Source organism: Podarcis melisellensis, assembly GCF_964234715.1.
Source record: "Podarcis melisellensis genome assembly, chromosome: 2".
NCBI classification, from domain to species: domain Eukaryota; kingdom Metazoa; phylum Chordata; class Lepidosauria; order Squamata; family Lacertidae; genus Podarcis; species Podarcis melisellensis.
This window is the reverse complement of record NC_138529.1, coordinates 27,200,243-27,225,217: the sequence shown is the minus strand read 5'-3', so window position 1 is coordinate 27,225,217 and position 24,975 is coordinate 27,200,243. Positions and strand designations below refer to the sequence as shown.

Sequence of the window (24,975 nt, the reverse complement as noted above, 5' to 3'; positions counted from 1 at the left end):
AGTGGGGGGGGGGGTGAAGAGTAGGCTCTGCGTTGCTAGGGGGGCGGGCAGGGCGAAGCTGTGTGCATGGGGAGGTGGGGCCTCTCGAGAACCGTCGGGTTGTGGAAAGGGTACTCCGAGGGTCATCTAGCGCAACCCGCTGCAATGATCCCCGTGCAATGCAATGCGTACTTCTCGTCTTGTTTTAGGACGGCTTCGCGGGCTAGAAGGGGAAACAACGGGGCGGGGCGGGGCGGGGCGGGGGGTAGCGGACGAGAGGTTGGTTCAGATGCCCTGCATAGGGCTGAGGGCTCAAACTGCATTCGAGTTATAAATGCAAACGTGGCCGGGAGGGAAATCTGCTTGAAGAAAACTGCAAGCCCGGGAGAGGGATGGAGCGCCCATGTGCAGAGACAGTCTACCTCTGAATACCAGGCTTGCATGCAGGACTAGACTGTCCCTTGTTCTGGCCCTGCAGATCCCTCTTCTTTTTTCTCTTATAAGGTGCTTAGTTCATTTTCCGGTCGATCCCCAGCTTTCAGGGCTACAGAAAATAGGTATGTTCTAAGAGCTGGTGCCACCGATTCTTGGCGTAAAAAGCAAAAAGGGAGTTAAAGCACTGTGGAACCAGCAGAGGGCATCACTGCCCGCCGTGGGACAGAGCTATATTTGGGAAATAAATCAGGATAAAGCGGAAGACTGAGCCATGGGGAGCAGGGAGAAATGTGGAACTGATAAATCAGGTGCGTTTGGGCCTAATCCAGAGGCTGGCTTCTCCCTTCAGCACAGAATCCAGTCATTCAAGTCCTTGTTACTTCTGACCATTATGCCTTCCATATGCAGTAATAAACCATACATGTTCATCTCACCACTGTAGTTGCTGCACTTAAAAACCATTCAAAGCTCTTGCATCAGTCACAAAAATCACACAGCCAAAATAAAAAAGTGCAATTATTATTATTATTATTATTATTATTATTATTATTTGAAGTATTTTTAGTCTGTTCTTAAAAAAAACCAAAACAAAACCAACAGGTCTCCCAGAATGGCTTGCGAAACTAGTAAGGTTTTCAGCCTGAGGGCAGGGACTATTAAAAGGTTAGATGTACGCAAGTGTGGAAGTTTTGTAGCTTTGGGGATTTTTCATGTAGAACTATTATATACATACATACATACATACATAGAGAGACAGAGAGAGAGAGAGAGCGCGCGCGCGCGCCTGGTATTATAAAAGTTATCAGAGCTAAAGGTAGTAATCTGATTTTTTAAAAGCCCTTTTTAAAACATGTTTGCATTTAGAGTAAAAGTACAGCATATGAGAAGCTACAGAATGATTCATTCCCAAATTTGGCATTCCACTTCGGACAGGCCATGAGCTGCATCTGTACAAGTAAAGGACTTCAACACTGTGACATAGTGACTATGATGGATGGCGCCTTGGTGCTTCTGTACTGCCTTAGATTTGTCCATTAGGTCAGGAACAAAGTGGCTTGGGAAGTGTTATATTGAAATAAGGGCAACATTTAAGGAAGCTTCCAATGAAAGCTTTGATAAATGTTCTTAGACTTGATCCACTTGGCAACGTACAAAGGTTAGACCGATTCTTCATCTTGCTACAAAACACGGGTGTACTTTGGCTTCTAGCTTCATAAGCAAAGCAACTGTTATTGGGACAGTGTGTTGCCTCGTTTGTCTTTATTTAAGGTTACAGTTTAAAAGATAGTGGGGAAAGCATATAAAAATAAAATACGGATACAGGGATTTCAGTGCCAAATGCTCCAGCTGAACTTGAATAGCTGGGAGACTTGTTACAGCAGAGCTTTCCAAACGTTTCATGTTGGTGACACACTTTTTAGACATGCATCGTTTTGCGGCACAGTAATTCAGTTTTGCTAGCCAGCTGGAGGCTAAATTAACCCCTTCTCAGAGCGTGGGGAAGTGTTTGCACGACACACCTAGCTACACACTGCAGCCGACACATGGTTTGGAAAGCTCTGTGTTAACAGCTTTTCATCAGGAGAAATGTTGCACTTTCCACTTTGGCCACAGGGCACCTTTCTGAAAATTCAATCACTTGTACAACTGGAAGAAAATCGCCTGCCCTGCAATGTTGTTGAAAGTTTGGCAACAACAACAGAAAAGTGAGTAGAAAACTTTGCGGACCTAATGCAATATAAAGTGAGACTAAGTGGAGCAAAGCTTGGAGGACACACTTTTCCCCATTTCCGTATGGAAACCCTTCCACGATGGCAGTTATCGAGCTGAATCTCTTGCAGTTTTATCCTGTATGATTTTTGACCTGTTTTAAGAGTTTACCTGGAGGTGCTTTTGGAGGCTTTAACATCCACGAACCAATGTCTGGCATGAATTGCATAGCTGACACGCTCCAAGCAAACTTTTACTGAAATCTCCAGTGGTGTGCGGTGAAATTTTTCATAAGGGAACATCCAATATACCATCTCAGGCCTATTTAATTGCTCATCTTCTGACATTGTGTATGCCATCAAATGCCAGCCGTGCGCTTCAGCTCTCTATATTGGACAAACAGGCCAAACCCTATGCCAAAGGATAAATGGACATAAATTTGACATCAGGAATCACAAGACAGAGAAGCCAGTAGGAGAACACTTCAGTCTCCCAGGACATTCAATACAGGATCTCAAAGCAGCTGTCTTATTACAAAAGAATTTCAGAAACAGACTTGAAAGAGAAGTTTAAACCAAGGTTGCAGTCACCAAAACAGAATGTCTAGTTGCCACACACACACACATACGCAGAGTGGTACCTCGGGTTAAGAACTTAATTCATTCTGGAGGTCCGTTCTTAACCTGAAACTGTTCTTAACCTGAGGTACTACTTTAGCTAATGGGGCCTGCTGCGCGATTTCTGTTCTCATGCTGAGGTAAAAGTTCTTAACCCGAGGTACTATTTCTGGGTTAGCGGAGTCTGTAACCCGAGGTACCACTGTATATATATATTTCTACCACTGGCTGATACCACTTATTTTTTTGGTATGGAGGTGTTGTCAGGTATGCTGAATCCCAGGCGTTGACACTTGAAATCTCCTGTGCCTCGCAGCAATTTAAACCTGCTGGGCTGGTTGGGGGTGGGAATGTCAACGATTCTCCACAGCCTTGCCTTCCCATCATCCAAATGCTAACATGTTGGCCCTGAGAAGGAGGCTGGGGTGGGGGCAAGATGCAGGGAAATGAATGGCAAGTGCCCATCAGCCATACCGAACATTGAGAGAGAGGAGTGTCTGTTAGCTCCCCAGGGGAATGGGGAGTATTATATAAAACTCAGTTACTCATAATCTGGCTCCAGCTAATCTGTGATGTTTGGCTATCTGGCACGGCATTTCCCATTTCCGAGAAGGGGCCTCGGCTTGTGGAGCCAAGTTGGGGGTGGGCGGCAAGGGAAGACAGATCCTGTTTACACTTCATTCTGCTGGTTTTCTCGGGACACTGGGTGGAGGTGGGTCGTTTTTATTTTTATTTTATTTAAAGGAAAAGCAACATTCCAGGCTAAGAAGCAAATGGCAGCCAGGGGAGCCGACTACCTAATTCAAATGGCATGACTTCGCTTTCAAAGCATGACTAGGTTTCCGTCCAAGGTGCCATTTAGGCATAACGTGGCTGAGATTTTCAGTGCGCTATCACCAAGTATGGCATCTGCACACTCCTTTACATAACCTGCATAGGGTCTGCACGCACGTTTATGGCGCCTGTCACTTCAATAAACCTACATCTAGGAAAAGCATAGCTGCTCCTGACTGAACACTCTTTCTGGTATGCGAGAAGAGATTGAGTTTGCACTTAAAAATGGACACACAGGGGAGAAAAAACTAATTTAGAGTCTGAATTCAGAGTTATCTGCTTGCTTCCGCAGTATGTGCAAGCACAGTTTCGTTGCTATTTATCAACTGCCTTCATTTGCTCCCACTAGCAAGAGGGCGGGCGGGGGGAACAGATGCGATTATTCCTCAGTTGCATTCAGTATTTCTTGAGGCTGTACATGTTAATGCTTATGGGAAACTCTAGAGCACAACATCTGGAAGGCAAAAGCCTATGCACTGGCATCCTCCATAAGATTCTGTGCCCTGGAAGTCTAATCATTACTACATCCTACGATGAAATGTAAGGCGTTGGCTGCAGCTGTCAGAAATGAACAGATTCCTACGCAACTGCCAGACACTTCCTTCGACTGTGCTCGACTACAACGATTACCTGTGACACCGGTGCTGTGGCCACTGCAATATTTGTTCTCAAGGTTCTACGACACTGGAAATGTGCAAAGTGCAGGACATGACCTTTGCTGAGATCTGTACAATACTGATAATACTGAGAGGTACCTCGTTCCCAGTCAGGTTGAGCTGTGTGAGAGGATTTTAAGGAACAGGCCGCCTTGAGAATCAAAGCACCCTCTCTAGATGGAACCATGCAGCTAAATTCTACAGTCCCCAGAATCCATCCTCCCTATACCTTTTGCAATGCAAGCACATAGTGGAATTGTCGCCACAGACTCACTAGCCAAGGAAAGGCTTCTATCTAAGTCTCTGTCTCTCACTGAATCCAGACTTTCAGAGGGGGAAAAAAGGATAGACTGACAGATACATTTGGTCTCTAAAGGAGTCGGTAAGATCCGGAACACTCCGGAAGAGAGGAGGAGACCCCTCAGCAAAGTTTTCTACTGTGTTCCACCTGTCAGTGATTCTGTGGGTTTTCTCCCATTCCGGATCAGGACCCTCCGGCGCTTGGCTGGCAAGGGGAAACTTGCTTTCTCCACCTCTGGTTGGGCAACCCTGAGGGGGGTCTTAGCAACAGGCTGGCTCTGGCCTTTTTTGTTCATCTCATCCACAAAAGACTCCACTCCTTCAAAGCGCGTGGTCAGTTCTCCAAGCCGTTCCTTGAGGGCATTGAATTCTAGGTACAGGTCGTTGAGGGCGTCGGAAAGTGGCTTGATCCTAGAAAGGAAAGAAGCAAGGGAAGGTGTAAAAGAAACGAGAAATTCCTCTATAGTGGGCTACAAAGCCCAAAGCAAGGAGCACTTCCACAGCAACCAATAACACACCCACCAACATTTCTCCAGTGAAAACAGGGATGTCCTATTCCATCTTCATTATCTGTGATTGGACCCGGCTGGGATTTTGTCACACCCCCCTCCCCAGGATGGCACCCAGGGCAGACTGCACCCACTGCACCCACCTTGTTCTGCCTCTGCACAGCAGAAGTGCCGGAACTGAGTTCCAGCTGGAAAAAAAGCCCTGATAATAATATTAATTCTTCTTCTTCTGTTATTTATATCCTGCTTATCTGACTGGGTTGCCCCAGCCATTCTGGGCGGCTTCCACCATATATAAAAGCATAATAAAACATTATACATTTTAACTTCCCTATACAGTGGTACCTTGGGTTACAGATGCTTCAGGTTACAGACGTTTTAGTTAAAGACTTCACTAACCCAGAAATAGTACCTCGGGTTAAGAACTTTGCTTCAGGATGAGAACAGAAATCGCGCGGCGGTGGCGGTGTGGGAGGCCCCATTAGCTAAAGTGGTACCTCAGGTTAAGAACAGTTTCAGGTTAAGAACAGACCTCCAGAATGAATTAAGTTCTTAACCCGAGGTACCACTGTACAGGGAAAAACTTCCCTATACAGGGCTGCCTTCAGATGTCTTCTAAAGGTTGTATAGTTACTGTATTTGTCTCCTTGGCTTGGGGTGATTGCATAACTCCATACCCTCCAAAATTTTTCCAATGAAAACAGGGACAACCTAAGGCAACCCAGAGCATTCTGGGATCAAATCAGATGGCTTCTGTAAATCCAGGATTGTTCTTGGATAATAGGACACTGCAATAATACTTAAGGGAGAAACACTTTGGCAAAAGTTCAGAGCTTAAGGAAGAGCAAGATCTTCCCATAACGCCAAACTGCATGCAGAGTATCTAGGCAGGGCAACCACCCAAAAACCAGCTACAAAAACCAAAGTTTACTTACAGGGGATTTCTTCACAGTATAGCACGGACTGACAGAGGCAGATGCCTCTCGTTGAGCCAGTGGCTTTAGGTGAGGGAATGAGGGACCTGTGGCTGTCCAGATTCTGATGAACTTCCAACACCCATGAACCTCAGCCAACATGGCCGACGCTCAGGAATGATGGGAGTTGTAGTCCTACAACACCTGGAGGGTAACAGGTTAAGACAGAGCCTTCACAACAGTGTCCCCCCAAACTTGGGTCTCCAGCTGTTTTTGGACTACAACTCCCATCACTGGTCCTGCTAGATAGGGATGATGGGAGTTGTAGTCCAAAAACAGCAGGAGACCCAAGTTTGGGAGGCACTGCTTTTACAACTTGTAGCCCACAAAACTGAAAACAGCCCCTTGGCCACGCACTTCCAAGATTGCTGCCAAACAGGCTGCTTTATTGAGTCCCAAGTAGGCGGCCATACATGACCTGCCGAACCCAAGATGGTGACTGTACAGCAGGTTTGCACAGATCACAGCAGAAGTCCATTTTGTTGCCACCTTTACTACCCAGGCTCACCTTCCATAGTCAGGCAACACAGACTGGTGGTCAAAGAGGAGAAGATTCTTCATTTGAGACACAATAGCAAACTTCCAGTTGTCCAGAACAACAGTGAGGTTGGCACATCCCCTCATGTTTACTTTTTCAGCTGGAAGAGAGAATTGGGAGTATGAGAGAATATCATAGTAGTAATACAGTCGTACCTTGGAAGTCAAACAGAATCTGTTCTGGAAGTCCGTTCAACTTCCAAAATGTTTGGAAACCAAGATGCGGCTTCTGATTGGCTGCAGGAAGCGTTCACAAGAATGTTTGCAAACCGGAACACTCATTTCAGGTTTGCGGTGTTTGGGAGTCAAAACGTCCGAGTACCAAGATGTTTGGGATCCAAGGTACGACTGTAATAATATAGAAGAACATAGACCTTTCTCTGAACTATAGCAGTTCTGCAGTTCCATTTCCTGGCTCGGAAAGGGAGGACTCCGCCACCATTTCCATCAGACCAGAATTTGAATCATTTGTCAGACTAAATAATTGCAAACAAAAAGCGCACATATGAAATCCATCCTAAGACAGATGGAATTAGAATAAACTTGGTTTATCAGCTGCATTTTAAAACTATGTAACCCACCTTGTTCACATCTGTTGATGGATTAAGAAGTTTATATAAAGACCAAAAATACATCCTAATACAAAACATACACAACTGAGAACATGGAAGCCTCTTTAGAAACTGAAGTGTTATTATATTTGATGTCGAGACTACATATGCCAAGAGAGGGAGGGGAATATACAGAACTGCCATTCTTTAAACATTTAATTTCAGGGAATTTGTTTCCCTAGAAGTATATCCCTGGAAGTATATCCTCAAGTATATCATGGTGACAAGATATAGAGAGTGGGAATGGATTTATGGGTAAATCAAAAAATGCTCAAACAGTATTAAAGCTCTACAGGATAGGGGCAGAGTGGAAGTTTAATCTTCTGTCCACAGTTTCAAAAGCATTGCGAATGTATGCAGGGGAGATTTGGGTCTTGTGTTCAAAACCTTCACAAAAGTGGGGTTTTTATGCTGACAGTTCAGAAACCAAGCTTACTTTATCTGTCCAGTGTGAGTTGGCTGGCTAGAGCCCATGTACCCTATTAGTTTTGTGTTAGCTTTGCAAAACCAAGAAGGCAGGACCTGCGCATGGATAGTAAAACCGGGAAATCTGCAGCCCCAAATGGAATGAAACAAATGGAAATGAAACAAAAGACAAAACAAGCTTTGCGTGGCACCAGCCCACTCTTTGGCACCCAGCAAATCTGGAACCTTACCTTCAGATCTGTAGTCCCATTCTGACGTTGCCTGCTGCCTCTTTGGTTTGGCAGCACAACAGATTGCCACCAAAAGCAGTAGGGAGAAGATCTGTCTCATGGTGCCTTTGCAGAGGGACAGGAGAAGGAAAAGTGCATCAGAAAAGCCTCCCTTCCCCAAGTACTAGTTCCGCAACAACAGTCCCCTTTCCTCACCCCTATCGCTTTGATGGCTCCCATATGGACATTTCCCAGCCGGGATGGTCACAAGCTGTTCATACCAAATGGAAAAGGGAAAAAAAGGGCCTCTCTGGCACTGCAGCCATAGCAACGTCACATTTGCATGTGTCCACTTATAGGTCAGATCCTGGCAAGTCTGTGTGCGTCAGGCACAAAGGGAATGCGGCCCAGTGGTGTGAACCAGTGATGCAAGAATCTGGACCCAGGTTTTCCTGAGTTGTTTCCATGCCACAAAACATGCCAATGTTGTGTACCCACAAGTATGGCATTAAACCTTCTACTCTTATTTGGGGGAGGAGAGAAAGGCATACCCTCCAACATTTCTGCGATGAAAATAGGGACGTCCTACCTATTTCATAAGAATAATTTTATTATTATTGCCTCAGCCACTCTGGGTGGTTTCTACCATATAAAAAAACATAACAGAACATTTAAAAACCCTTAAAAACTTCCCTATGCAGGGCTGCCTTCAGATGTCTTCTGAAGGTTGTATAGTTACTTATCTCTTTGACTTGGGGGCTGCATAACTCCATACCCTCCAACATTTCTCCAATGAAAATAGGGACGTCCTAAGGAAAAGTGGTGGAGGAGACTCTTGAGAGTCTCATGGACTGCAAGAAGATCAAACCTATCCATTCTGAAGGAAATCAGCCCTGACTGCTCACTGGAAGGACAGATCCTGAAGCTGAGGCTCCAATACTTTGGCCACCTCATGAGAAGAGAAGACTCCCTGGAAAAGACCCTGATGTTGGGAAAGATGGAGGGCACAAGGAGAAGAGGATGACAGAGGAGGAGATGGTTGGACAGTGTTCTCGAAGCTACCAGCATGAGTTTGACCAAACTGCAGGAGGCAGTGGAAGACCGGAGTGCCTGGCGTGCTCTGGTCCATGGGGTCACAAAGAGTCGGACACAACTAAATGACTAAACAACAACAAAGGAAAAGCGGGACATTCTGGGATCATATCAGAAACTGGGATGGCTTCTGTAAATCTGGGACTGTCCCTGGAAAATAGGGACACTTGGAGGGTCTGGAGCAGCCAGAAAAGCATTTGCTACATCCTTGTAGTGGAGACAGAGCTAAGAAGGGCTGGCAGCACGGGACAGGAGACATACCAAACCTGCATCTACAGTAGCGACTGCAGACAAGGAGCAAGGCAGAATCTCTAATCTGTAGCCTTGGGACCAGTAACAGAAGGCTCTCTTCATTTTGCCCGGCCCAACAATAATTATCTGCGTAGTCAGGCTGTTTATCTGGGTTGCTCTACATGCTTCTGCTTGGTCGCTGGAAAATGTTGGCTTATCCTTTGCTTGCATCTGCTTCCTACCCGTGATCTCAAGGGTAACCCCAAACATTTTAATCCAAAACATGAAGAAACAGCAGATACTTCGCAGGGCTGGATACACTAGAATCTTCTCGGATGTTAACTCCATTCTTTCCTGTGATTTTTGTGCTGACAAGCTGTTTGGATGAGAGGCTAAGAACAGACAGTATGACAGCTCAGAACTTTTGTGTGCTGTCTTCATCCTGGGACCCTTGCTTGCCTCCTCTATTAATTCTCTTCCAAGACATCAGAGCCACTGCAATGGGCCCCAATAACATACAGGAGACACTGCTGGGAACTGTGTCCGAATAGGAGACAAGAGATCTGGCACTAGCAAAGGGTACCCCATGGGACGCGGGTGGTCCTGTGGTCTAAACCACTGAGCCTAGGGCTGGTCGATCAGAAAGTCGGCGTTTCAAATCCCCATGACGGGATGAGCCCCCGTTGCTCGGTCCCAGCTCCTGCCAACCTAGTAGTTCGAAAGCACGCCAGTGCAAGTAGATAAATAAGTGCCGCTCTGGTGGGAAGGTAAACGGCGTCTCCGTGTGCTGCTCTGGTTTGCCAGAAGCGGCTTAGTCATGCTGGCCACATGACCCGGAAGCTGTCTGCGGACAAACACCGGCTCCCTCGGCCAGTAAAGCGAGATGAGAGCCGCAACCCATCGTCTGGGGCTGGACTTAATGGTCAGGGGTCCCTTTACCTTTTAAAGGGTACCCCAAAAACCCGGCAACCCCTTTAAAGAACGTTCTCCCCAAGTAGCTTGAGAGCCAATAATGCTCAGAACTAGGTTTATAGACTGCAAAAAAGGAGAAACTCCTTACCTGTTGAACAGAGAATCAGAGATGGTAAATTGTGGCAGTTGCTCTTTCAAGTCCAAGGGTTTTCTTCTCTCTCTCTCTCTCTCTCTGGCCAAGGTCTGCCTCTCTTCGCCTTATAGCCAAGCTGCCCTGGAATTCTGCCAAGCCACACAGCAGTCTTCTAATTGCAAACAGATCCTTTGGGCCTATTGAGAGGCCCCCAGGTCATGGCTTTTTTCCTTCAAAAGGGTGGGGGGGGGGGAGGGAGGAAGAAGGAAACCTACATGACAGTGGAACAACTCCCAGAAATTGCAAAAGTACAATTCAGGACACAGACACGTGGCGGAAGAGGGTAAGAGAGCTCTCTCCTGCCCAATTGAACTGTCTTTGCTTTGTTACGGAGCTTCAGAGAAAGTTTGCAATCCAATCCCTCTGCACAAGTTGGATTTGGGTGTCCAAGGTCACTGTTGATGCTAAGGCAGAGGCAGGGAACATGTGGTCTTTGGATTCCCAACACCCATCAGCATGATCAAGGATGATGGCAGCTGGAGCCTTGTAACATTTGGGAGGACCACAGGCTCCCTGCTCTTCTGCTAAGGGCTACTGTACAAGAAGACAACCCCTCCCAGAACTTGCTTTCTTTTGGATGGAGTGAAATATTCATCAGAAGAGGCTCTGACCTTTCTCTTAAACTTCATCTCTTTCACTTAGGGTATGATGGGTCTTCACAGGAGCTGTGGAGTGGAAGTGCATATGCTCATCAACATGTGGCTTTTCTACCTGTCTCAAGTTCTCTCCAGCTCCAAGAATCCATTAACTCTCAAGTCAATGCTTTGGTGGATATTCCAGAATTCAGCTGTCACCTTGGATGCTGGTCTTCTTTACGGGACAGAAATTGCCGGCTCATTTCTGTGTCATTTCCTTTTCTGCCAAGTGACAGCGTTTGAGGGCAGCAACATCGTTTATTGCTAGGGCTCTGCCCAGCATTAAGACCTTTTCCCATTTAAGAACCTAAAATCTGGACAGGGCCAGGTCACGATTTTCCTAGAAAGCTGGCACTGCAAACTGCCCAGGGCAAAAGCAGGAATCCAGTATTTTGCTGGAGGGGGATTTACTGCATGTATGCAAACAGGGAAGTTTTCTTCAAAGCCAGTTGACACGTGTACAAGGAAGGCAATTTTCGAAAGCTAATGAGCTTTGGGTGAAGGGTTCAAGTGTTGGGACACTTCATAGAAATCCAGAAAACCCATGTCTGCCTATAGAATTCTCTTTCAGCTTCATATTGAGCACCTTCCAAGTCCATATTATCTTAAAAAGGATTTCACAAGCTGGACCTAACCTTAAACCCCTTTGCTAGTGCAATTTTTCAGAATTATGGCAAGTTGCCACTTGGCATGTTGTGAACAAATTGGATGTGCAATTGTCCATGCTGGAGGCTGCAGGGGATCCCTACTAGTCTGTGTGTGTGTGTGTGTATTGGTCACTCTTATTTCCATTGCGTATGCTTTGAATAGTCAGAAATCTGGCTCTTTGGAATCCATTCTCTGAAAAATAAGCATTAAAGCAGCTCCCTACTAGTACCGAATTAGCCCACTGCAACTTTCAGCCCAAACTCACTACCTCCCCTTGTAAACATTCGAAATTAAAAGTCTGACTCCTAAAAAACCATGGTCAAATGAGAGTTGAAAACCCAAGAATCCCGCAAGCCCATTGTTCCTTGAAGCCAATTAACAAAACTGTCCTTTGGAAGAAGTGGCTCACTCATTCACCTGTTTCTGCTGTAGTCAGGGACAACTGATGTTGGGCAGGATGCATGTACGGTTCAGGAAGCTTAACAAACTCTAAGTTGCAAGTCTGAGGAATATTGAGTGTTTTACAATAAAACAATCCCTTTTACAATTTAAAATGTTTTGCTGCCACTTTGTTGTATGGGCAGAAACAAAGCCAAAACAAGGGAGACTGGCTTGCGAAGCACTTTTAGCAAGATCCTTCTAAGCTTCCCCCTCCTAGACTACTCAAGTGAGCTCTTCATCTAAATAATAATAATAATAATAATAATAATAATAATAATAATAATAATTTATTATTTATACCCCGCCCATCTGGCTGGGCCACCCCAGCCACTCTGGGCGGCTTCCATAAAAACCAAAAATACAGTAAAATATCACACGTTAAAAACTTCCCTGAACAGGGCTGCCTTAAGATGTCTTCTGAATGTCAGGTAGTTGTTTATCGCTTTGACATCTGCTGGAAGGGCATTCCACAGGGCGGGCGCCACTACCGAGAAGGCCCTCTGCCTGGTTCCCTGTAGCTTTGCTTCTCGCAATGAGGGAACCGCCAGAAGGCCCTCGGCGCTGGACCTCAGTGTCCGGGCAGAATGATGGGGGTGGAGACGCTCCTTCAGGTATACTGGATCGAGGCCGTTTAGGGCTTTAAAGGTCAGCACCAACACTTTGAATTGTGCTCGGAAACATACTGGGAGCCAATGTAGGTCTTTCAAGACCGGTGTTATATGGTCTCGGCGGTCAGTCACCAGTCTAGCTGCCGCATTCTGGATTAGTTGTAGTTTCCGAGTCACCTTCAAAGGTAGCCCCACGTAGAGTGCATTGCAGTAGTCCAAGCGGGAGATAAACAGAGCATGCACCACTCTGGCAAGACAGTCCGCAGGCAGATAGGGTCTCAGCCTACGTGCCAGATGGAGCTGGTAAACAGCTGCCCTGGACACAGATTTGACCTGTGCCTCCATGGACAGCTGTGAGTCCAAAATGACTCCCAGGTTGCGCACCTGGTCCTTCAGGACCCTGAGCTGTGGCCTTGCTAGCTAGGGGTGATGGGAGTTGTAGTTCAACAACATCTGGGGACCCACAGGTTGAGAGAGGCTGATCTAAAGCTACACTATAAACACCTAAGTGACAACTGTATGCTTTGCTTGGTAGAGCTCTGAGATGAGATACTAAAGCTTTGCCTAGTACAGTGGTACCTTGGTTGTCAAACGGCTTGGTTCCCAAACAAATCAGCTCCCAAACGCTGCAAACCTGGAAGTGAGTGTTCCAGTTTGTGAATGTTTTTTGGAAGCTGAGTGCCCAACACGGCTTCTGATCGAGTGCAGGAAGCTCCTGTAGCCAATTGGAAGCAGCACCTTGGTTTTCGAACCGTTTTGGGAGTCAAACAGACTCTCGGAACGGACTTCCAGAATGGGTTAAGTTCAACAACCAAGGTACCACTGTACTATTTTTCTCTAGACAAAGCTTCACCACCTTCAGCAGAAGGGCTGCTGAAATGCCACATTTTGCTCCCCTCCTGCAGTTGCCAAAGTCCTTAGCAAGCATTTATGGCAGGCAAAGACTACAAGGTTTGAAGTGGGGAGCTCGGATCAAAAGGATTCTCACTGGGGCACTGCCCTGAAGAATATTCAAAGCTTTGTCTGGGGAAAGCTCTGTTAATCCAAGAGCTGCACAAGTTCAAAACGGATGGGAAGAAAAAGCAAACACAAGAGGACAAGGCGGGCAAAAGAACAGACCAGGAGGCATCCATTTCAGACGCTTTTAATATATTTTTTTATTTGCAGGGCTGTTATTCAGTCAACTCCAGTCCAAACCAAACACACACCTCTGCAACCCACAGAATGAAAAGGAATAGCAAGAGTAGCTACAGCCCGGTGAGCTCAAGGAATCTAGTCAAAACACAAACCCGGGAAAGAAGAGAGCTGCACGTCCTGTCAGCAATAACAAGGGCCAGGTGAAGTGTTGGTTCAAACACCTGACGGACAAAGCCCTAGGTATTTCCAGCCATGGAAAGGTAGAGACTGCGTCGCTCATGGCAGCTGTCTGGGAGCCAGGCCTACAGGCCCACAAAGAAAACTGGTAGCTGGGGTGGAGGCACATTTTGCTGGGGTGGGCACCTAACAAGATAAAAATTACGGGATGCCCTCTGTCCCCATAACCCAATGGATGGCATGAATGCCTTGCTTCTCTGCTATAAAACTGATGGGAGTTGCCTGGGGGATGAACAGACTAGTTAGGTGCAGAAATACTGCTGTGCAAGAGGAACCAAATGTGCCCTAACACTGCTGGCAGAGGTGCTGGGAATTTTTGGACAATGAAAGCACATCTCTGTATGGCAATGGAGGAGCTCACACATCAAAAGACATGAGGAGCTCAAGGGCACTGCTAAAAATGTGGTTATGGGAAGAGGAGGCAGGTAAGTGTTCTGGAGGCAGGAGAATTTCCAGCGCCTCGGCTGCAATTTGCCTGGATCGCGCTGCAGGAAGACAAAGCTCCTTTCAAGATGCCGACAAACGTTCCATTTAGCTTTCCCTGCTGGGATGCTATTTAAGTCGCTAACAGGCACGAGGAAAGGTACTTGTGAGGTTTGCCTGCTCACAGCTACAAAGACCAGGAATTGGCTTTAAATGCAAAGGGATGACAGCATATGGAAATCTGGAGCAAGCAAACTGCTCGCGAACAGCCTGCCCAACCCTGAAACAGCCAGGATGATGCTGCCAAATTGCGACCCGCTTCCAGTTCGGGAAGCCAGCTGGTCCCCACTGCCCGATTTGGGCAAGAACGGCCCTCTGTTACCTAGCTCTAGCTGAGAAGCACCAGGAGACAGCTGTTTTGATAGAGCTCTTTAAATCTGTGGCCATTGTGTCTGGGCTGGACGACTGTAGACATCCTACGAAGTTGAGAAGCGTGTTCTCTCCTCCTCTTCCTCTCTCTGGGACTTAGCCCGGGGGGCTACAAAGCAACTGTATGTTCTGCCAGTGCAGGTCACTCAATTTGGAAGCTCTAATTAGAGGCTGGACCGAAGTGACGCAGGCACCAGGGACCCAGCGATTCTGGGGCTAAATGCAAAAAGCATGTCAAGGGAGCAACATTAGGCAAGCTGGCCTGGGGACCCAATTTACCCCTTCAACACAACTGCCTTGCCTCACTGTGACTGGCTTAAGGCTGGGGGAAGCTTGTGGCATGCAAGCTGATTGGGGGGGCGGGCGCAGCATGACCACACTGCCATGTGCCCACGGGGTTGCGCGACGGCAGCTCCAGGGAAACATGACCACTGGCTGGCTTTCTACAATACTGAGAGCAAAGAAAAGACAAGGCAGCAGTGCCAGGCAGAGGGGCTGTGCCGTATCCCTCCCCCTAAAACATCCAGTTCCACCGGCAAGCTGTCACCCGCTGGATGGCACCGAGTGCCCACGACGTGGGTCGCTCCCTGCCCCTCCCCCACCTGCCCTGACCCTCAGGGTGCGTCATCCCAGGAGGAAGAACAGTCCCCCGCCTGGCTAAGGGTTTGCCTCTGTATTTCCGCCAGTTGGTCTGTAAGGGCCGCCCCGAATGCTAAGCCGAGAGGGGGCCTAGCTACGTGGGAGGCTGCACATCTCGCAGTGATCTGTGCCCGGCTGGTTCATGAAGGTGCAGTGCTGGCAGGCCCACATGGCGGAGGTTGTGGCGTGTGTCGAACCACCCATGGCACCATATTCTTGGAGTCCTGGAAGCTGAACTCCAACTGTGCCTAGAAAAAGGGATTAAAAAAACACACAACAAGATTCAGCAGGGGGGTTAGGAAAGCTCTGACAAAGTGGGGGAATTTTCAGCTGAACATTACAGAAAAGGGTAGCTTTCTCTAGTTTGTGCAGAGCTATATGCCAACTGGACGCAGGTGGTGCTGTGGGTTAAACCACAGAGCCTAGGACTTGCTGATCAGAAGGTCGGCGGTTCGAATCCCTGCAACGGGGTGAACTCCCATTGCTCGGTCCCTGTTCCTGCCAACCTAGCAGTTTGAAAGCAAGTCAAAGTGCAAGTAGATAAATAGGTACCGCTCCAGCAGGAAGGTAAACAGCGTTTCCTTGCGCTGCTCTGGTTCGCCAGAAGCGGCTTAGTCATGCTGGCCACATGACCCGGAAGCTGTACACCGGCTCCCTTGGCCAATAAAGCGAGATGAGCGCCACAACCCCAGAGTCGTCTGCGACTGGACCTAATGGTCAGGGGTCCCTTTACCTTTACTATATGCCAACTATATTTTCTCCTCTTCTGCAAGGTCTGTACAGCTTTGAATCCCCTCATAGTATTATTTGTGAGAGACTTTATTTGCTCTCCTGCACTAGATCAAGTTCACCGTGTTGTTTATCCACAAGGATTACACGCTTGCCCGCAGACTGTTTCACAAATATTTCTTTTTTTTGGCCAGGAAAACTGCTATCCTTGCTCAAGCCCCTTCCTTCCTACTGAGATCTCCCCCCGCCCCCAAGTGACTGAGGGAACTCAGACACCAAATCACAGCCCTGGGTGATCTGATAACAGATAAAACCAAAGCTCTCCAGCATCTCTGCAGAGGTGCCCAAATCCTAGTATCAAAGGGAAAAGACATGACATACTGCAAAGCTGTTCAATGGTGGCCCATTGCTCAGATTTCTTCCAAGTCTGTGCAAGCTCTTCATTCCGAGTCCTGACTGCCTCCAGCAACAAGCTGATGCTATCCTGGAAGAGAGATGATGGGTCAGGTCACAGCTAATCCCATTTACCTCAAGGATATGTGGGGCTGTTCAGGAAGAATCTCTTTTCTCCAGAGCTGCCCCCACCTCCCCAAATCCACCAACCATAGTGGTAACATGACTGCTTATTTAACAATAAGGCATCCTTTCAAATAACACATCTGTAGGGCCAGACACAGCTAAGTCGTCTTGCCAGCGAACATCCCCACAAAGACCACCAATATCACAGTGGGGCTCCCCGCCCTTTCCCCATACACCCAAACTGGCTCTGGGGGAGGGTTGGAAGAGTCCCAGAAGAAGCACATGGGGCTGGGGGAGAGATGGCTGATTGTCTCATCAGGCAAGCAGAAAAGCTTGTGTTGACTGGCAGTAAAGATACACTTCAGTTTCCAACAATCTAACAGCATCCCAGTGCCATCTCAGGCGTGCTCTCTACCTCCCTTCCAGCTTAAAGGGCCAGCAACCCTATAAAACAGGGGTCAGCAAACTTTTTCAGCAGATGGTCGGGTCCACTGTCCCTCAGACCTTGGGGGGGGGCGGACTATATTTTGAAAAAAATAAATGAACAGATTCCTATACCCCACAAATAACCCAGAGATGCATTTTAAATAAAAGGACACATTCTACTCATGTAAAAACACACTGATTCACGGACCATGACTTAGCTGAAGGGGGACATCTTGTGCTCCAAACAGCAGAGGGCACTAGAGGCCACTTCAGAGGTGCAGACTTAAGACTTCTGAGTGTGCATACTGTACATGTCTCTCACTAATATACATCAGCCCAATTCAGAAACTGGCAAATAACCCCAAAAGACAAAATGCAGTGAAAATGTGAAGTACCTCCCCCTTTTTATGGGCTACATGCCTATCTTGTCACCACACTTGCCCCACCTTTTTGGCACTAAATGTAAGTATTCAGGTTTTTGTTTTTTTTAAAAAAATAGTAATAATAAGGGAGTAAATACATTGTTCAGTGTTTTTGTCTTGTTATCTAACACAAAGCATATCTGACTGGTCCTGCTCTCCAGTTGCCTACTGGTAGACCCAGCTCTTCTGCAAATGCTGAATCATTGCAGTTCTCCATACATGGCACAGGGCTTGGTCACACACCCCCTTTTGGTGTTTACGTTTTTGGGGGGGATGAAGAGCATTCCAGATGTTATATTCGCCAGCTGCCCAGCCAATAAAAAGAGGGCGGAGGCATGGGAGGAGACGCAAACACAGGAAGTTGCTGGCCTTGGTAAGACTGGGCAACTGATCATGCAATGGTTTACTGCAGGAATTTTCGATTCAGAGAAATTACATGAAGTGCTTCCAGTTGTCAGTGTGACATCCAAGTTGGCTCTTGTCTTGTCCAAGAACATACCAATACAAACAACACAAAGGCCAAGCTGAGACTGCCGCACTTAAATCCCACGAGCATCTTTGCCACCAACCTTGAAGAGGCACTTCAAGAGCTAGGGCAGCCTGTGGTGTCTGAGAAAAGATGCTTTGCCAGAAGGCGAATGTAAAGAGAAGCATGTAGCTTTCTGCAAGCAAGCAAGGTACACTGTGTGGAGTCCAGAGGTGCCCATCCCCTTAAATATACAGAACTCTCTTTGCAAGAACTCACACCGTTCACCAGAATTAACTTCCTTCTCATTACATACCCTTAAAGGCATCACTTCGTTGGTGACCAAGAAGAGGAGCAGATGGAAATCGGAGATGATGTCGAGGAACACTGAGGATGTGTTCTGGGACAGGTAAGTTGCCAGACTGTGGAAGTCCTGTAGAAATTGTCAAGAGGATAAACATTTCAGTGTTCTTAGGATTGGTTGGTATAGGCAGCACTACAGGGAATGACTGTTTCGCGTGGGGAGGAGTATGCGTTCCTGACCTCCTAACATAGCAACGGAGCACATGCCAGCCCACTCTGCCCTGCCTCCTTTTCTGACCATTTTCAGGTTGTGGTGATGCTTGTGTGCATGGCTGCGCATGCACTGAATGCGCCTAAAACGGCCGGTGCCTGTGCTATCTACCCCTATCTAATACGATACATTGCTTTACATTTTCCGATTTTAATTGTTTTTAACTGTTGCATCTTATCACGTTAAGTCACTCAAGAGTTTTTTCCGTTAAAAAAGTTGCAAACAAATAACAATGATAGTAATAAAAACCTGTCAGATTAATCACTCTGGTCAATGAAGCTCTACCAGGACACATTCTCAAATCAAGAGAGCAATTATTTTTATTCAGATGTAGGAATAAGGGGATGTGAAATGACACCAGATCTCTCAACAAGAGGAGTGAATAAATGGCCAATACTGTCCTAGCAAGTCAAACAAGTGCATTGGGGAAAAGACACAAAGTTCTGTAATATCCCCAACCCAACCAGAATATACCTGCCATTCCTTTCTTTCCTAAGCTCCTTGTTCTCTCTCTGATATGAAAACAGTCAGAAAAACAACAATGAATGGACGGAGTACCAGAGAAAGTTTAGACCATTCTTGATCTTGCTCAGTATTCTTCAAAAGCATCTGCCATTAGCTACTTGAAATAGCCACCAAGGGCAACTAGGGACAGACACACTACTTTTCACTTGCATTCACTGTTTATAACCAGAGGCTTAAACTAAGGACGTTCCATGCACAAGGCTGTACTTACGGGACCGCCTCTCCTGGTATGCCCCGCGGAGGACTTTACGGTTCGCAAATAATAATATCTTGGAGGTCCCGAGCCTCAAGGAGGTTAAACTGGCCTCAACCAGGGCCAAGGCCTTTTCGGCTTTGGCCCCAGCCTGGTGGAACACTCTATCGCAGGAGACCAGGGCCCTGAGGGACTTGACATCTTTCCGCAGGGCCTGCAAGATGGAGTTGTTCCACCTGGCCTTCTGTCTGGGACCAGTTTGACCCCCCCTCTATGGGACCATGTAAGTTACCTCTTTGGTCCTTTTATCGGCTCATGTGGGACCAACATGGATAGCTGGCCTGATGAATACTTGAGGTTCCCAACCCCTATGGCTGTAGGAGTGGCTGGGGAAACTCAGCCAGATGGGCAGGGTATAAATAATAAATTATTATTATTATTATTATTATTATTATTATTATTATTATTATTATTATTAATGGGCAGTCATTTAATTGTATCCTGATTCTAATTTTTAAGCTGTATATTAATTAATTGTTTGATTGTGTTTTAATGTATTTGATATGTGATGTTAGCCGCCTTGAGCCTGGTCTTGGCTGTGGAGGGCGGGGTATAAATAAAAATGTACTTACTTACTTATATGTGGACCTTGCTGGCTGACAGGAGTCGCCAGGATAACTAGAATGAAAAGCTGAGCTAGTCTCATTTGTTTCTAGACCCAGCAGTTCCACAGACACAAGCTCAAATTGTGTCCGCAGCAGGAACAGAAAGGGCAAGGCAGATTAGGGTGTCGTCTCTCCCAAGCGCAGCTCTTTCTTCACAGTGTTCATGCTTTTCCTTCTGCCATATACTGCAGGGGACCTTTTGCCCAAGCAATAGTAGGCAAGAGGATAGCTGAAGGTGCATACACCTACAAATACTTGTGTGCATTGGGGAGACCTATTACTGGGATGCAAAATGCAACATTTCTGTTTCTAGGGGGGAAATGAGGAATTGTGCAAGAACGTTTCTCTTACAATCATCTACGCAAGCCACGTTCTGACTTCTGATGTACATACTTCACAGTTAAGAGTACATTTTATGTGATTACGTGCAATTTCTCCCCACAGAACTGCTACTCCCACACACAAATTCAGCACAATAACCAACTGCAAATGGGAGCTTTTTAGACTACTTAGCATCTGCAGCCAACCATTGTTGTTGATGTTTTTTTGCACAACATCCTATGATCTTTAAACATTAAAGTCAGTTAAATTGTTTAAAGCCGCCCCCCTTCCCACCCTGGCACCCACCCCAAATACGATTTGCACATACCTGAGTTTCTCCCAGAACGTCACGATTCTCAATAGGGAATGGATTTTGAGAAATAGAAAATGTGTAAACTGGATCTTTGGGGAACGTAGTAGTAATCTTAAATTTTAAAAAAGAAAAAAAAAGTTGAGATGATGACTGCCTTATTTCTTGCGTTGGGTTCCATGCTTAGGCCTCAATCTAACGCCCACCTTATTTCCCAAGGAGATACTTCAGCATGCATGGCTAAACAAGCAGAGTGCAACAAGGAATTCATTTTCAAAAAGCACGGCTGATTCAGGAACATGCAAGCTTGAATTGGCTGTTCTAGAGTGGGTCCATCTTCTGATACAGAAAAGGAAGGAATACTGGGCTGAAGCCTTCAGCAGTTCAAACTATCAATGCCCTTCCTGAAACTGCATTTTTTAAATAATAAAATCACATCACCTTCTGGAGGGCTTGTAAACTTTGCTAATGTGAGGTGGCTGTGATCTTTGGATCCAGCAGGGAGGATACCATGCTTGCTTGCTCTCCCACTCGTTGCCCAAGGCGGACTAATATTACAAGCTGTTATATCTGAAAGTGAAGAGCTAGCATATCCCAACTGCAATTCTATGGAGCCTTACTGATAAAGGACTTTTCAATCAGGGATTGGCAAAATTTGCAGCCAAAACCAAAGTTGCAGAAATAGCTCAAGTCATTAGAGAATAACAAAAAAGCAGAACCGTAAAGAGAGGCTTCAGAAATTCGGTTTTGTCTCTTTTTTCAGACGCCTCCTAAGTACATGTTCTGTCAATCTCCTTTCATTTTAATTATACCCCAGGTAGTCCAAACACACACAGAGAGATGCCTTTGCTGCTGGGGTAATAAATATGTTTCTGGGCTGTCAATAGGAATACAAAGTTTGCAGGCTCAACACAATGGCCATCACTGTGGCATGAATCAGGCATTAAATGCCTGTATCCCAACGCTTGAGCAGCTATGTAAATACATGGACAAGGAGGAGGACCGTGTTCAAGTTTCCAGCCTATATTACATGCTGTTGCAGTGAATCATACCGGTGCCTGTACTATCATATCGTCTGCTGATGAATCATCACTATACTACTACATGCTCCCATCTGGTAGAATAGTTTCCTCCCATCATTTTAATGCTAAATCCAAGCTCCGTGGCCATTTATTGCTCCTTGATACCATGCACACATATCCTTACTGTACATCAGAAAACCACCCATTTTCCAGCCAGACAGTCAAACCATGTCTGGCTCCTTCACTATAAGCAGCAGACTGCTTAATCACTCCAGTGAAAGGTACAACCGACACTAGCTAACAAGCTCCTGGTGATGTAATCACCAGCATCTCTGTGGGGGGGGGGGGTGACAGTTTCTACTCATCTAATGGATAAATGTCATTTTGCAAGAGCAGCGAGGTGCTCCAAGCAGCACCTAACAAGGAGGCTAAAAGCTTTCCTGAAGTTTCACATCACCACTAGTCCAAAATAAAACCGCGTTGACTTACGAGCTGCTTGCTAACATTTAGCTTCCTAACAAAGGCAGGGCGGCTAAAGAAAGGAACAAAGTGAAAAATTTCAACTTCAGTGTTGGGGTGAGGTTAGCCCGTTTTTATTTCCCTCTGCAAAAGAAAAAGAAAAGAAAAGTGTAGCAGATACTTACATCTATGATTAGGTACTCCACAGGGAGTGGACGAGCTAGCTGAGTAATCTCGTTGCCAAACTTGTCTATATCCTGAAACAATAGAAGTCTACTAGTTAGATTGAATGATCAATGCAAAATTGCTAAGGAGAAATATAGATCAGGGGTTGGTGTGCTGCATGTGGGCTACTGGCTAATTCTCAGTGGATCACAGCAATCTGGTTAACTAGATTCTTGCAAAGAAAGCTGCATAACTGAATCTTGATCTGGTCCAGTAAGAAACAACTTATATTCTTAAACATGACTATATATTGAAGATCGATTACACCCTAACTATACGGAGATCCCAAATACACACACTTGCTTTAGAAATTTACACACATATCAAGTGGAACGTGGGAATTCAAGGCTGTGGCTGTGTTTCTTTGTTTTTCAGTGTAGACTATGAAAGACAGAAGCCACTCACCCCTGCAGCAAATGCATGTCTAACCAAGTAAGGCTAACAGTTTTGCAGTAATATGAAATAACTTAATTCTAGAACAATTAAAGTTGCCTTAAAGTTAAAGGTACCCCTGCCCGTATGGGCCAGTCGTGTCCGACTCTAGGGTTGTGTGCTCATCTCACTTAAGAGGCCGGGAGCCAGCGCTGTCCGCAGACACTTCCGGGTCACGTGGCCAGCGTGACGAAGCTGCTCTGGCGAGCCAGCACCAGCGCAGCACACGGAAATGCCGTTTACCTTCCCGCTATAAAGCGGTACCTATTTATCTACTTGCACTTAAGAGTGCTTTCGAACTGCTAGGTGGGCAGGAGCTGGGACCGAAAGACGGGAGCTCACCCCGCCGCGGGGATTCGAACCACCGACCATACGATCAGCAAGTCCTAGGCACTGAGGTTTTACCCACAGCGCCACCCGCGTCCCTTAAAAGTTGCCTTACTACCAACAAAAAAAAGTAGGTGTGATGCCAAGCCTGATTTAACAGGACCTCCCAATTCACCCCCTCATGGAGTTACACAGATGTCCCATCTAGCACAATTATTCCATCCTAGATTTGGACAATTGTACTGCTCAGGCAAACTAAGTGCTCCCGCCATCCCTCAGCTATCCTTTGTGCAATATAGCAGGGAGAAATCTCTATGTGAACTAGGTTAACTGAAACGGTTATTAGTGTTAACGAGGCAGCAATTTTTGAAGGCTCTTTAAAAAGGGGGGGTAGGTTGGGGGAGCAAGGAAGAGAGCTTCTGGTTCTCATATACAAACTGACCTTTCAGGACTTGTTCCATATTGCACTGTAGAACAGATTGTACTGTTGGTCACATATTTTAAACAGAACATGGGAATCCTCCCACACCTGTATAGATTTTATGCCCAGGACCAGTGGTCAGGGATGATGGGAATTGTAGTCCAAAACCAGCTGGAGACCCAAATTGGGGAAACCCTGGTCTAGCAGATCAGCCTGGACTGTGTTGCCTTTGCATTCCAAGACTTCGCCAATCCAACTGACATTTTGACAAGCTGCCCTGTTGAATCCAAAAACCTTAGCCTTCAAATAAAGTCTCATTTTCCCATCCCTCTGCAGTTTCAAAAAAAGGAGAAGCCCCGAGCCATCCTCTCTGAAATCAGGGGCTACAAAAGGCACACAATCTGACAAAGCCTAAACCTGTTGCGCTCTGTCTGATGAATTGAACACAAGTTCAATTATGGGGTGGGGGGGAGATGACTAGCATATGTTCATTAATCACAAACTGACAATTAGACCTGATTTATGTCAAACACACCGAGCTCAAACACTGCTTCAGAAATAAATTCGTAAGAACAGACACTTTTCATTAAAGATTCTGCAAGTGGGGGTTGTATTTTCCACCTAAATCACCACTTAACAGGATATAAATCATTCACTCAGACCTATATAAATTATACATTTGTAATTTCCAATCAGAGACCTTACATAAAAGTTTACATTTGCTAAGCTTCCAAAAGCAAAATGTGACTATGAGGCAGATCCCAAGGACAAGTACTCGGACACAGCTGTCAATCTCCATGTTTGATTTATTGCCAGAAAGATTGAGGGAGGGTGTAGAAACAGAATACACACACACACACACACACACACACACACACACACACAAACCTCCATTGCAAGCAGTCAGAAAGGGAGACAAAGTCCTAAGATTGACATTTCTGATGAGCACTGCTAATCAATACTTCCAAGATGCAGACAAGTGCTTCGGTCATCACTACAATTCTGAAAGCTACAGGTTCAAATTTTCATCTTTTTCTTATTTAAGACTGTTGCTTTCTTACACAGAGAACAAAGAAAAATCCAGATCACACTGAATTTCTATGTACGGTGAACTTAACCCGTTCCAGAAGTCCGTTCAACACCTGAAACTGTTCAAAAACCAAGGTGTGGCTTCTGATTGGCTGCAGGAGGTTCCTGCACTCAAACGGAAGCTGCGTTGGACGTTCGGCTTCCGGAAAACGTTCACAAACCAGAACACTCACTTCTGGGTTTGTGGCATTCAGGAGCCAAGTCGTTCTGGTACCAAGGTACCACTATATTCAATTTTTGAACAGAACATTTCTGATATTCAACAAAAGGGGTTGCCAGGAACACGCTGTGCTATGCATGTATGAAAAGCCATTTCTCGCTCTGCAGGTAACCAAGGGGTTCCGTGAGCAAGAGGTGAGCACCATCTCAGGCCCATTGCCAAGCCAAGGTAACAAGTGAGCTAAGCAGTTGAGTTTGGCAGCATGGCA

At 46.2% G+C, this 24,975-nt stretch overlaps 2 protein-coding genes across 2 annotated transcripts in view; both read right to left on the bottom strand.

Moving 5' to 3' along the window:
• Positions 1-1,659: 1,659 nt before the first annotated feature.
• LOC309363535 (uncharacterized protein) lies at positions 1,660-10,368 on the bottom strand. The gene is made up of 4 exons (XM_081899945.1): positions 10,181-10,368; positions 7,819-7,923; positions 6,523-6,652; positions 1,660-4,942 (listed from the first exon to the last, which is right to left on the bottom strand). Exons 2-4 carry the CDS (start codon positions 7,916-7,918, stop codon positions 4,666-4,668), a joined length of 507 nt encoding a protein of 168 aa, XP_081756071.1. The 5' UTR covers positions 7,919-7,923; positions 10,181-10,368; the 3' UTR covers positions 1,660-4,665.
• A 3,321-nt stretch (positions 10,369-13,689) lies between these two features.
• Positions 13,690-24,975, bottom strand: part of NPLOC4 (NPL4 homolog, ubiquitin recognition factor) — a 49,074-nt gene continuing 37,788 nt past the window's right edge. The window contains exons 13-17 of the mRNA XM_081899711.1: positions 22,239-22,310; positions 20,591-20,686; positions 18,301-18,417; positions 16,533-16,635; positions 13,690-15,670 (exon numbers count right to left, since the gene is read on the bottom strand). Of these exons, the coding sequence (XP_081755837.1) occupies positions 15,513-15,670; positions 16,533-16,635; positions 18,301-18,417; positions 20,591-20,686; positions 22,239-22,310 (546 nt within the window). The 3' untranslated portion in view covers positions 13,690-15,512. The remainder of the gene's footprint in view (positions 15,671-16,532; positions 16,636-18,300; positions 18,418-20,590; positions 20,687-22,238; positions 22,311-24,975) is intronic.

What these genes read in the sequence shown, in the direction of transcription:
- LOC309363535 (XM_081899945.1), bottom strand. Translation starts at nt 7,918, where the DNA reads ATGAGACAGATCTTCTCCCTACTGCTTTTGGTGGCAATCTGTTGTGCT. An exon ending in ATGGGACTACAGATCTGAAG is followed by an intron (nt 6,653 to 7,818) that starts GTAAGGTTCCAG and finishes TCTCTCTTCCAG; the next exon opens with CTGAAAAAGTAAACATGAGG. An exon ending in GTGTTGCCTGACTATGGAAG is followed by an intron (nt 4,943 to 6,522) that starts GTGAGCCTGGGT and finishes TTTCCTTTCTAG; the next exon opens with GATCAAGCCACTTTCCGACG.